We start from the raw sequence: 12,243 nt of genomic DNA on the forward strand, positions 1-12,243 counted from the left end.
TTTAGATCCGCCCTCCGGCGCAGGGCCGGGAGGCGAGGGCAGGGGAGAGGTAAGGGCGGTACCGGGTGGTACGAGGGTGTAACGGGGGTACGAGGGTGTAACGGGGGTACGGGGCTGTATAGGGAGTGTGTGTATGGGAGCGGGGTGTGTTCCGCCGTTGTATAGCGGGGTGGACGGCTGTGTGTGTGTGCGTGCGTACTTATGGGGGCTGTGCACGCCTGCGAGAGGGTGTGCACGGGTGTATAGAGGGGTGCACAGATGTATAGGCGGGTGCATGGCTGTATTGAGGGGTGCACGGGTGTATAGGGGGGTACACGGGTGTATAGGGGGGTACACGGGTGTATAGGGTGTGCGTGTCTGCGGGGCGTGTGTTTACATACTTGCAGGGGGTGCAGCCCAAGGTGTCCTCCCCCGACAGGGTGGTGCCCGGGGCAGCTCCGTGCCGGGCGGGCGGTGCCGAACTCCTCCTCACTGTTCCTCTCTCCCCGCAGCTCCGGCCGGCCGGGGGGGAGCAGCCCCGCTGGAGGGGGCATCCCCAGAGCGGGAGGAGATGCGGCGCTGGCTCTGCAGGAGGTCGGTGAGGGTCTGCAGCACCAAGCCCCGGAGATGTGCCTCCAGCTCCTCTGCCAGCTGCCCACTGCCTGGGACCCCCAGCTCTGAGCCTGACAAGGGGCAGCAGCGCATGAACCCCCTCAACATCCAGATGCTCTCCAGGACCCTCCATGAGCAGATCTTCCGGGGGGCCCAGGTACACTACTCGGCAGAGGAGATCCAGAGGAGTGTGAAGCACCTGCAGCACCATGACCTGTGGGGCAAGGAGACCTCCACGCTGCCCGATGTGGACCTGCAGCTGCCCCGAATGTATGGGGACAACATCGATGAGCATTTTCGCCTCTTGGCACAGAAGCAGAGCTTGCCTTACCTGGAGGCAGCCAACGAGCTGCTGCAATGCGAGCTGCCCCCCATGCCTGCCCAGTGGGCTTGGCAGCTGGGCTGGACCCGCTATGGCCCTGATGGGCAAGCAGAAGCTGTGGACTTCCCTGAGGAGCGGGCGGTGGTGTTGGACGTGGAGGTGTGCGTGACTGACGGCCATTGCCCCACACTGGCTGTGGCTGTGTCACCGCATGCCTGGTGAGATGTGGTCCCAGCAGTGATCCTGGGGTTGTGGTGGAGGGGGGGAGAGTTTTGGGAGGGATGGGGATGCTCCCGAGTGGAGTCCCTTCCTGTAAACCATGGCTGGCTTGCAGGGAAAACAAGCCCAGGATGTGTGTCCTGTTTGGCAAGTGCAGTGCTCCCCAGGGTCAGTCAGGTGGAATCCTGCTCAGCACCCCACTGCATGGCATGGAAGGTGCTTTGGGTTCTGGGAGCCCCTACTTAGTTTTTGATGTCTGCGTGGTGCCACGTGCCCTCTCTCTGCAGGTACTCGTGGTGCAGCAAGCGGCTGCTGGAGCAGCGCTACTCCTGGTCCAGTCACCTCACCCTGGCTGACCTCATTCCCCTGGAGAGCCCAGCAGGTGCCAGCTGTGCTGGCAAACAGGACTGGCTGGAGAGAGTGGTGGTGGGGCACAACGTAGCATTTGACCGGGCATTCATCAAGGAGCAGTACCTCATCCAGGTAACCCAGAGTGCCATCACTTTTTGCTGGCAGCTGTGGTTTGTTACAGGGCTGCTGGCTTTTCAGGGTTATTTTTGCAGATGTTCTTTTGCACAGGTACCCCAGGATTGTGCTTGTCCTGCTCTGCAGAACAGGTTGAGGTTGGCTTCCTCTAGGGGAAGGTGTTCTTGCACCCCATCAGGTTGCTGAAGAATGTGAGGTTGCAGCTGGGGACATGGCAGGAGCCTTTGAGCAGCTGCCAGACTGTGGCCAGGATGCCCTTGGCTCTAGAAGAGGGGTGCTGGGAAGCAAAGCTTTGTCTTGACAAAACCATCCTGAGCAGAGGACTTGCAGCTCTGTACCACAGGGCAGTCCTTGCTGGCAGCTGCAGAATGTTTGGCAGCACATGCTTTCTCCAGCATGTCCCAGATCATTTCTTTTCTCCTCTCCTGGCATGTCCCAGGGTTCCAAGGTGCGTTTCCTGGACACCATGAGCATGCACATGGCCATCTCGGGGCTGACAGGCTTCCAGCGCAGCCTGTGGATGGCTGCCAAGCATGGCAAGAGGAAGGGGCTGCAGGAGGTCAAGGAGCACATGAAGAAAACGAGAAGCAAAATGGAGGGACCAGCTGTGAGTAAGGGAGCTGAGCCACTGGCTGGGGTGTGGGTTGCAGGAGTCTGTTTGATCCTGTAGTTGTGACTGTTTGCTCCTGTACTGGGGCCATCTGCTCCTGGCCTTACAGAGCAGGAGCTGTTGGAGCAGCTCTGCTGCCTGAAGTGCCTTCCAGGTGAAGTGCCCTTGGTTTAGAATGGAGTAGCAGCACCCTTCACCTCTCCCGGTCCTGGCTACTGCCAGTCCTCCTCCTGCACTACCTGACCACCCTGTTGTCTGCAGATCACCTCGTGGGACTGGGTGCATGTCAGCAGCATCAACAACCTGGCTGACGTGCACGCCCTGTATGTTGGGGGGCAGCCGCTGGAGAAGGAGGCGCGGGAGCTCTTTGTAAAGGGGACCATGGCTGACATCAGGAGCAACTTCCAGGTATGGGCAGCCATCCCAGCAGCCTGACAGGGAGCTGGGAGCAGGGTGGGAACAGTGGCTGGGGTAGTTTTCATTTTGCTCCCCTTTCCTGCGAGGGCTTTGGGTGTGCTGTGATGTTCTGGGGAGCTGTGATGTCCCCCATCCTCCTGCAGCCCCGGGGCTTTGCCCTGTGCTGGCAGAAGCATGGCTGCTTTGTCTGATCTCATCTGCCCCTATCCCCAGGACCTGATGTCTTACTGTGCCCGTGATGTCCAGGCCACCCATGAGGTGTTTCAGGAGCAGCTGCCGCTCTTCATGGAGAGGTGAGAGCCACCAAGCTGTGGCTGGTGTTGGCTGAGGGGCTGAGGTTTTGGTTGGCAGTGGGAAGGACCACGGGGCTGGGGTGCAGCTCCTTTTGTCTTTGGGGGTGGCAGTGAGAGGTTTTGGAGGGCCATGAGCCCCTGTTTCAGGAGGAACCTTGGGCCCCTCCTCTGCAGATGGGAAGGAATAAATGACAGTAGAGCGTGGCTGGAGGGGGTGAACAGACATCCTGATGCAGATTGGAGTGACACAGCTTTGGGGTTAGTGCACAGGGCTGGTTTTAGGGCAGCAGTTTATGCAAGCAGGCAGAAGATACAGGAATCCAGGCTTTAGGAGAAGAGCATTCAGCATTGCACAGGGTGGAAAAACTAAGTGAGCCAAGTTCATGTCTGTTGTAGTCTAGTGCTTCCAGGGCTAACCCCCTCCAACAGATACCTGATCCCTCACTGCTTTGGGCTCTAGGTGCCCCCACCCTGTGACATTTGCAGGGATGCTGGAGATGGGAGTGTCCTACCTGCCGGTCAATGGAAATTGGAAGAGGTATGTGGATGATGCTCAGAACATCTATGAGGAGCTGCAGAAGGAGATGAAGAAGTCCCTGATGAACCTGGCCAATGATGCCTGCCAGCTGCTGCATGAGGACAGGTACCCATGGGCTTGCAGGACAGAGACCAGACAGTTGGGTGGTCTGTGGGGGGCTGTGCATGGGTGCTGGGGACAGGACCAAAGCTGTGGTGTGACAGTAGTGTGTTGGCAGGTATAAGGATGACCCCTGGTTGTGGGATCTCGAGTGGGACACACAGGAGTTTAAGCAGAAGAAGATCCCGGTGAAAAAGAAGAAGAAGAAGAAGGATCAGGATGGGGAGAGCACAGCCCCTGCAGCAGCAGTGGGTGCAGATGGGTCCACAGAGGAGTGGCAGGAAGGTGAGTGCAGGTGGCCCTGGGGACAAGGGGTACTCAAGAGACATCTTCCTGCTGGTGCCCAGGGGAGGGATGTGGGTATTTGGTGCCAGCAGGGTGAAGCTTCATTGACCTGTGTCCCTGGGCTGGCTGGGGCAGGTGGTGGTGGCTGGTTTGAGGTCCCCATCCCTGGTGGGGTGGCACAGAGTCCTGTCCTTCTTGCCCTACCAGACCCTGGTCCCCCCAGTGAGGATGAGGAGCTGAAAGCCCCTGCGAGCCGGGTCTGTCTGGAGCGTCTGAAGGAGACGGTCGTGCTGCAACCCAAGAGACTCCAGCACCTGCCGGGCCACCCAGGGTGAGTTGGGGACCCTGGGTGTCCCAGGGGGTTACTCTGCACTCTCTGACCCATCTCTGCTGCTCCTCAGTTGGTACCGCAAGCTCTGCCCACGCCTGGAGGATGCAGGGTGGGTGCCAGGACCCAGTCTCATCAGCCTGCAGATGAGGGTGACCCCGAAGCTGATGCGCCTGGCCTGGGATGGCTTCCCCCTCCACTACTCAGAGAAGCATGGCTGGGGCTACCTGGTGCCAGGGAGGCAGGACAATTTGCCAGCAGTCCCCTCAGAGGCAGAAGGTCCTTCCTGCCCTCACAGGTGAGGGGGATGTAAGTGGGGTGCTGAGCTGCCCCATGGTGGGATTTGGGAGCTTGAGAGGCCCCTGCACAGGTGCTGCCCTGGAGCCTTGGTCCCCATCGTGGGTGCCTGAGCCTTGCTCTCTCCCTGACAGGGTGATCGAGTACCTGTACAGGCAGCACTGCCTGGAGAAAGGCAAGGAGCAGCCCCTGGAGCTGGAGGCTGCCATGAAGGAGGAGCTGCTGGTGATGGTTGACAGCACAATGTGGCAGACGGTGAAGGAAGGGATGGAGGGTCCCTTGGTGGGAGGGAGATGTGGGGATGGGCTTCTTCCCATGTGCATGTGAACACCAACTTTGTGCATGGCTCTGGGGGCTGGAAGTCAGAGATTTTATTTAGTAAGTGCTAAATCACTGGAGAAGTTGTGTTTGATCCTCTTGGTCCCTCTCTGCCTTAGGTGGAAGAGCTGAATCAGCTCGAGGTGGACATGGAGGAGAAAACAGGCAGAGCAGAGGAGGACCTGGCACAGGTGGGAGGGGGTTTCCTGTGGGATGGGGTGGTGGATCTGTCTCTGTTTCCTTGATCTGCCCCTCCTGCTGACATCACCTTGCATTGCCACTCACAGGAGGAGATGGTCACAGAATTTCCACATCAGTTTGATTTGTTGAAGGCTAACAGCCAGCCCTCATTCCACCACGGGAATGGTCCCTACAACGATGTCAATATCCCCGGGTGCTGGTTCTTCAAGCTGCCTCACAAGGCAAGTTGGCTGCTCCTACAGCTCTTCTTAGGGGCTTCCCAGCCACCTCCATATCCCAACTCCCCTCATCCTGATGCGTGGCCATGTCACCTTGTCACCTTGCCAGTCACCCTGGTGCTGCAGGACTCCTGCCACCTTGTGTGATCTTGTCCCATGGGACAGGATGGTGGAAAGACATCTCTAGCCAGGGCAGGAGGATGCACAGAGCTTTACTGATGTCAAGCAGTGGTGTGCTGAACCTTGGCACCTCTTTTGTCACTAAAGGATGGGAACGATAACAACGTGGGAAGCCCTTTTGCCAAGGATTTCCTACCCCGGATGGAGGATGGCACCCTGCGGGCAGCTGTGGGCCGCACCCACGGGACCAGAGCCCTTGAGATCAATAAAATGATCTCGTTTTGGAGGAACGCTCACAAGCGAATCAGGTGAGCAGCCACCTTCATCTGGATCAAGACATCCCTGTGGGTGGAGGCTATGGTGTGTCCTGGGGATGTTGGTGCAGACGGAGGTGCTCAGCGTGATCTTGTGTCTCACCCTCTAGTTCCCAGATGGTGGTGTGGCTGAAGAAGGGGGAGCTACCTCGTGTGGTGACCAGGTAGGGGAGGAACAGCCCCAGACAAGATCACCATCCCAATTGTGCCACTCTAGAAGAGCCCTTGCAGGATGATGCTCACCTTCACCTCTGTCCCAGGCACCCTGACTATAACGAGGATGATGATTACGGAGCCATCCTGCCGCAGGTGGTGACCGCAGGCACCATCACCCGCCGGGCGGTGGAACCCACGTGGCTGACAGCCAGCAATGCCCGGGTACAGCCTCACTTGGGTCCTTGGCGTGTTTTGGAACCCCCTTTGTGTGTTTTGGACTGGTAGGAGCAGTTGGAAATAGGGTTGGAAATAGGAGGTGGGGCTGGGTGCTAGGGTTTGAGGTGTCAGGGCTGCTGATGTGCTATGACGCTGGGAGAGGGGAAGTAGAGGATCCTGAGCTTCAAAATTTGGTGAAAGAAGAAAACACTCAAGCACCAGTTCCTGTCCCTCCCCAAGCTCCCCTTCCTCTGCACTGGGGTGAATAACCAAGTGATGGATGCCCCACGTGTGTGTTAAAGCCATTTTTGACCATCATGGCTGGCCTTAGGGCATGGGGAGGGCCGTGCTGGCACACCACAGCTGTGGGAGGAAGGCTGAGGAGGAGAGGGAGATGCAGGGCTTGTGCTGAGCTGGTCATTGTGTCCCACAGGCTGACCGGGTGGGCAGCGAGCTGAAAGCCATGGTCCAGGTGCCACCTGGTTACTCCCTGGTGGGTGCAGACGTGGACTCTCAGGAGCTGTGGATCGCTGCCATCCTGGGCGAGGCACACTTTGCTGGCATGCATGGTGAGCTGGGGCTGCTGGGTGGTGGGGTGACCTCCCCAGCTCCATCCTGCTGGGTGCCCAAACTCTGCTCCCCTCCTGGGCAGGCTGCACGGCTTTTGGCTGGATGACCCTGCAGGGGAAGAAGAGCAATGCCACAGACCTGCACAGCAAGACGGCTGCCACGGTGGGCATCAGCCGGGAGCACGCCAAGATCTTCAACTACGGGCGCATCTACGGGGCCGGGCAGCCCTTTGCCGAGCGGCTGCTGATGCAGTTCAACCACAGACTGACCCAGCAGCAGGCCCGGGAGAAGGCTCAGCAGATGTACGCTGTCACCAAGGGTGTCCGGAGGTGGGTGCCGACTGGGGAGGTGGAGGGTGAGCAGGGCAGTGTCCTGTAGGACCTAAGTCTGGATCACTCTCTCCTCCAGGTTTCATCTCTCCGAGGAGGGGGAGTGGCTGGTGAAGAAGTTGGAGCTGACTGTGGACAGGGCAGAGGATGGATCAGTGTCAGCCCAGGATGTCTGTCAGCTCCAGAGAGAAGCCACAAAAAGGTGAGATGCTCCAACCCTACATGGTTCTGGTGGCAATAGGCTGTGAGGCAGAGGGTACTGCAGTCAGATGGTCCTGATCCTTCCTCCCTGCCTTCCCAGGGCTGGGTCTGTTTGATCTGGACGCTCCCACTCTGTCCCAGTGAACAACTGGCAGCAACTCTGCCCTAAACCATTTGAGGCTCTTAGATGCAACTTGCAGCCTCGTCCCACACTTCAGCAAACCTCCCCTCTGCTCCACTAGGTCCCCCAGGAAAACAAAGAAGAAGTGGAACGTGGTGCAGCACAGAGTGTGGGCTGGAGGCACCGAGTCAGAGATGTTCAACAAGCTGGAGAGCATTGCCTTATCCCCCTCACCACAGACCCCGGTGCTGGGCTGTCACATCAGTAGGGCCCTGGAACCTGCTGTGGCCAAGGGGGAGGTAAGGACAGGGGTGTGTGCTGTGAGCTCTTGGCTTTGCTTGTCTCTGCAAAATGGTAACCCCAGGGTTAGCTCTTCTTAGGCTGTGGAGAACCAGTAGGCTGTGGGAGCCATGAAGAAACCCACTGCCCCTATTCTTTACCTGCACGCCATCAAGAAAACCCAACAACCCTGAATTTGTCAGGCTTCTCCTGGGAGCTCTCCTGTATCAGTATCAGGCTCTAGACCCTGATGCATCCATCTGTGTTTTCTTTCCACCAGTTTCTGACCAGCAGAGTGAACTGGGTGGTCCAGAGCTCAGCTGTTGACTACCTCCACCTCATGCTGGTTGCCATGAAGTGGCTCTTTGAGGAGTTTGACATCAACGGCCGCTTCTGCATCAGCATCCACGACGAAGTGCGCTACCTGGTGCAGGAGCAGGATCGCTACCGGGCAGCCCTGGCCCTGCAGATCACCAACCTGCTCACACGGTGAGATGTGGTGGCTGTGGTGTCTCCTGGGAACAAGTGCCAGCCCCTCCAGGCCCCCTCCGTGGGACTAGGGTGACAGCAGAGGGGTCAGCTTTATCCACATCAAGCTGCTGCCCTGCCCAACAGTTTTTGTCTGCTCAAGGGAAACAGGCAGTGCTGGGGCAGTTTGGGTTCCTTCACTCATGGCTATAAATGGAGCTCAGCTTTGATTTCTGGGGATAATGTGCTGCAAGAGGGGGATATTGTCAGCTTTTGGCTTCTGCAGAGATAGGGTCGATCATTCCATTCTGTTGGGATGCAAGCACATTGCCTCCTGCTCCCTTCAGGTATGCAATCATCATGTGGCAGCAGTCCTTGAGCTTGATTGAGCAGCTGGGAGCCTGTCCCTGTCCCTCATCTCCCTCTCTCCAGGGGACAATGAGATACATGATTTGTTGGCTGTGGTGCAAGCACCAGCAATGCTGCCCTTTCCACAGCGTGGGATATTCCTGATGCCTCCCAGCCCCCTGCAAGGTTGTGCTCAGCCTGGAGGGTTCCTGCCCTCGAAGGGCTCCTTTCCATCCAGCTCTGTCACATCCAGCTCTGCCAAATCCTCCCTGGCACTGTGGGGTGGATGTGGTTATACAGGAGCCAGCCAGAGCTGAGCTGGTTTCTTGGGTGGAGCAAAGCCTTTCTGTGCTGGGGCAGCAGGGCAGTGCCCTGACGTTTGTGCCAGCTCCTGAGCATAGGGCTTCCTGCTGGGAAAATCCAGTGTCTGCTGTGCCCGGGAGGATTAGCCAGCAGCAAAGGGCTGGGTCCTTCCTTTCTTTGAGGAGGCTCAACATACCCTGTTTCTGTTTCTCCCATGTTAGCAATGCTGCACCCTCCTGCTACCCACTGCTTAACAAGCACCTTGTTTTGCAGCCACCAAGTGATGTGGGTGCCTGTTGGTGATGTCTGGCCAGTGTTTGCTGAGGCTGGGCTCTTATTCCTCCAGGTGCATGTTTGCCTACAAACTGGGCATCCAGGATCTGCCACAGTCAGTGGCTTTCTTCAGTGCAGTGGATGTTGACCAGTGCTTAAGGAAAGAGGTGACCATGAACTGTGTGACACCATCAAATCCAACTGGCATGGAGAAGAAATATGGGATCCCTCAAGGTAAGTGGTGTCTGTGCAAGATAAACCCCCTTCATAATCCCCTCCACACACAAATTTTTCCAGCCTTCAGTGCTTTCTTCCCCCCTTTATTGTCCCTCAGCCCATCCCACCTCTTTTCAGAGAACCACCTTGGCATTGCTGTGTTTTTCGCCCACCCTCCCAGGGTCTGCAGTCACCTCTGACTGCACTCAACATCACATTTAAACTCTTGGCTGGTAGGTGCTTTAACAGCTCCTCCTCCTCCATCTGTGGCACCATTATGCCAGAGAAGGAGAAGAACCTGCCCTTGGGTTTGTTCAACGCACCAGACACTCCACCCCTAGGTAACATTTATTTGGAGTGTGCAAAGGGTGCTTTTACAAGGAAGATGTGTGCTCTGTGGGCAAAAAAAAGGGTACTTCTCACCAAGAACAAGGCAAATTAAACAAGTGCAGCACAGTAAAAACATAACAGCAAAACCAGTCTTGCCAGAGGAAGCTGTCACCTCTCTGTTCTCAGGAGCTTGCAGCAGCAGCAAGCTTCAGCTCAGGGGAAACAGCTCATGTTTCCAGCTTCCTACTGGTGCTGGTTTCTGCTTTCACACCACCACACAGAACAGAAGTTTGAACAAATTTAGGGCTTTCTGTGGGACATGCTCTGAGCTGAAGTGAATCATGACCATCACACTCATGTTACACAGTCTCTGGGTGTACTGCAGAATGTAAGGAACTGATTGTCCCATTGTCTTCCAGGAGAGGCACTGGATATATATCAGCTAATTGAAATAACCAAAGGTTCTCTGGAGAAGAAATGATGATGCTCAAGTGCCAGAATGACAGTTGTCCAGAGAGCATGCCGGAGCCTTGCTGTCCTTTCAAAAAGAGATCTTTTGGCAGGACTGATCCTGGTCACTCTGTTTCCTTTTTGCTGCAAGAAGGGGGATGTTCCTGGGGAAGACCTTGATAGCAGCACATCACAATAGCAGAGGTGCTTCCAAGGGCAGCAGCCAGCTGTAAAACTTGAGGCAGGGGCTGGAGTCACTGCCTGCATGCCCATGGACACAAAGGAAGAAGTCAAAGCTATTTGGCAAGAGGAAAACCAAACCATTTTCTCCATACCCAGATCTCCAAGGCGAATCTGCCACAGAACAGGCACTGTGGGAGGAGGGAGCAGTGGCAACCCTGTGTTTATTTTTTTCGCTGTCTCTTCTTTTTAGGTTCCTGGTTCTCATCTGTCTGCTCTGCTGCATTGCTCTGGAGAGGGAGAACGTAGCAGTACAGTGTGATTGGTTTTGTGTGATTAGTTTTGTGTTAATGTTTACTTAAAGCAAGAAACTAGATGTGCAGAACAGTATTTCTATGATTTCTTTTTCCTCCCTAAACAAAGTGACCTTAATGTGGGACTCCTCTCACCCACTGAGACGTTCCTTGTGGATCCCCCCAGTTCATACTGGAACAGACCAGGGGACTGCTTGTTCTGGGTTTTGGCTTGTTGAAACACTCAGGAAAATATGGGCAGAAGCACCAATAAAAACCTGGACAATCATCAAATTGTTTGGTTTTTGTTTTTTTTTTCCAACACGAGTTGTGCTACCTTCACTGGCACCATCTAGTAGAGATGGTTCTAAGGAGAGTGATATTTGCAGTTTTCCCTGCAGCTGTTTCTATAAAAAAGTAACCTGCATAGAAAACCACCATGCTGTAAAGGTCTGATCCTGGCCATCCAGTAGGTCCTCAGAGGTAACAGATCTCTCTGCTTGCCATGGCAAACAACAAGGCTCTAAGAAGCAGTCTCACTTCCCTATGATCAGAGATTCAGATAGTTGGCAATAAAGGTGGCTCAAGGCAGAGGGCTGGAGTAGAGGGGCTGTTAGCTCCTTCCTGTCAGCATAAAGTGAGAGGCACCCCAGGAAAGACAAACTGCCCTAATTTCACATAACACCTGGTCACAAACAGGTTTGGTTGAAAAGAGGGGGGAACCTATTGGTAAAAGTATCTAAATGAGTTCTGACCTGGTTGTTGTCTGGCTCATTTTCAGCATCCTCTGTGTTATGCTCCTGCAAGGCACTGTTGAGCATGGACGCGTTGATGCGGAAGTCCCGGGAAGTGCTTAGCTTCATGTATTGCATTAAGTTCACCTGCAGCAACCAAGGTGAAACCAGAGGGAAAACTCATTAGCATCTTGTTTTTCTACACTGCCTAGTCCTTTGTGCAGCACTGGGACTGAGCCCATCACAGTAATAATGCAGGACTGAAACAAAAGGTTGGTGAAAAAGTATGTGCCCCCATACCAGCCAGAGGCCTGTTTATGTTTTCTTAAAAGCCAAGTGATTATCAGTTACTCTCACTCTCATATAGTACCTCAGGGGGGTAACATTTCCCTCCTGCTTATGAAACACACAGGGAGTGGAGAGGAAAGCTGGAATTGGGTGTGTAAGTTTCTGCTCAACCAGAAACCATGTGGTTAGGTCACAGGTGCTGCTGCCACTGCCAACTGCTGCTGTCAGTGACAGCAGTTCAGCAGTGTTGGGCCAGGAGCTTGGGCAGAGGCTGAAAGAGGTGCAAGGTACTTCTACCTTCTTAATTTGAGCCCAAAGACTTCCAAAGGTGGAAAAGCAATAAGCTCTCTACCATGCCATTGATTTCATTGTTCCACTGAGTTCAGGTCACAGAAGAGCTCTGCTTTATATTACCTTTGATTTCTTGGAGAGATGGATAAGGAACTTCTCATATTGCTCTATTGAAAAAATCAGGTTTGGGATTGGCTTGGTCTCCCGAAGCACCTTAGCCTGAAACACAGAAAGAAGAGTGAGAGGTCAGACCTGGAAGTGAACATGACACTGTGGCATGACAAGAAGACCACAACACTCCTGGTTTAGAAGTGTTTCCACTATGCTTGCTCCATACCAGTCCTCCTCCTGCAAGCCCTGCCAGCTTTGCTATGATTTTGACTTGATTCCCACAGCAGTTCTGCAGGGAGGAACTGTTGTGTATTCTGTGGGCAGGCCACAGTCCTGATTGCACCCAACAGCCATCAGAGCAAAGGTTCCTTTGCTCCAGCTCTACAAAGCCATCACAAGCTATACACACCTCTCAGGCAAGAAGCATATT

General features: G+C 55.1%; 2 protein-coding genes across 2 annotated transcripts in view; one reads left to right on the forward strand and one right to left on the reverse strand.

The window, feature by feature from the left end:
- On the forward strand, nucleotides 1-10,678 carry POLG (DNA polymerase gamma, catalytic subunit). The gene is made up of 23 exons (XM_030456933.1): nucleotides 1-49; nucleotides 492-1,131; nucleotides 1,420-1,615; nucleotides 2,058-2,225; nucleotides 2,490-2,636; nucleotides 2,859-2,938; nucleotides 3,399-3,581; nucleotides 3,694-3,860; nucleotides 4,068-4,191; nucleotides 4,262-4,486; nucleotides 4,620-4,740; nucleotides 4,923-4,994; nucleotides 5,091-5,225; nucleotides 5,490-5,650; nucleotides 5,767-5,820; nucleotides 5,917-6,034; nucleotides 6,462-6,597; nucleotides 6,681-6,927; nucleotides 7,007-7,129; nucleotides 7,371-7,548; nucleotides 7,809-8,017; nucleotides 8,994-9,154; nucleotides 9,886-10,678. The coding sequence occupies exons 2-23, from the start codon at nucleotides 551-553 to the stop codon at nucleotides 9,945-9,947; spliced, it is 3,648 nt and encodes a 1,215-aa protein (XP_030312793.1). The 5' UTR covers nucleotides 1-49; nucleotides 492-550; the 3' UTR covers nucleotides 9,948-10,678.
- FANCI (FA complementation group I) overlaps nucleotides 10,321-12,243 on the reverse strand; it is a 23,288-nt gene continuing 21,365 nt past the window's right edge. The window contains exons 35-37 of the mRNA XM_008491968.2: nucleotides 11,826-11,921; nucleotides 11,145-11,270; nucleotides 10,321-10,386 (exon numbers count right to left, since the gene is read on the reverse strand). Of these exons, the coding sequence (XP_008490190.2) occupies nucleotides 10,321-10,386; nucleotides 11,145-11,270; nucleotides 11,826-11,921 (288 nt within the window). The remainder of the gene's footprint in view (nucleotides 10,387-11,144; nucleotides 11,271-11,825; nucleotides 11,922-12,243) is intronic.

Source organism: Calypte anna, chromosome 10 (genome assembly GCF_003957555.1).
Source record: "Calypte anna isolate BGI_N300 chromosome 10, bCalAnn1_v1.p, whole genome shotgun sequence".
In the NCBI taxonomy this organism is placed as follows: domain Eukaryota; kingdom Metazoa; phylum Chordata; class Aves; order Apodiformes; family Trochilidae; genus Calypte; species Calypte anna.

Coding starts and splice junctions, on each gene's coding strand:
- POLG (XM_030456933.1), top strand. CDS start 551: ATGCGGCGCTGGCTCTGCAGGAGGTCGGTGAGGGTCTGCAGCACCAAG. Junction 1,132..1,419: donor GCTGTGTCACCGCATGCCTG/GTGAGATGTGGT, acceptor CTCTCTCTGCAG/GTACTCGTGGTGCAGCAAGC. Junction 4,995..5,090: donor CAGAGGAGGACCTGGCACAG/GTGGGAGGGGGT, acceptor TGCCACTCACAG/GAGGAGATGGTCACAGAATT.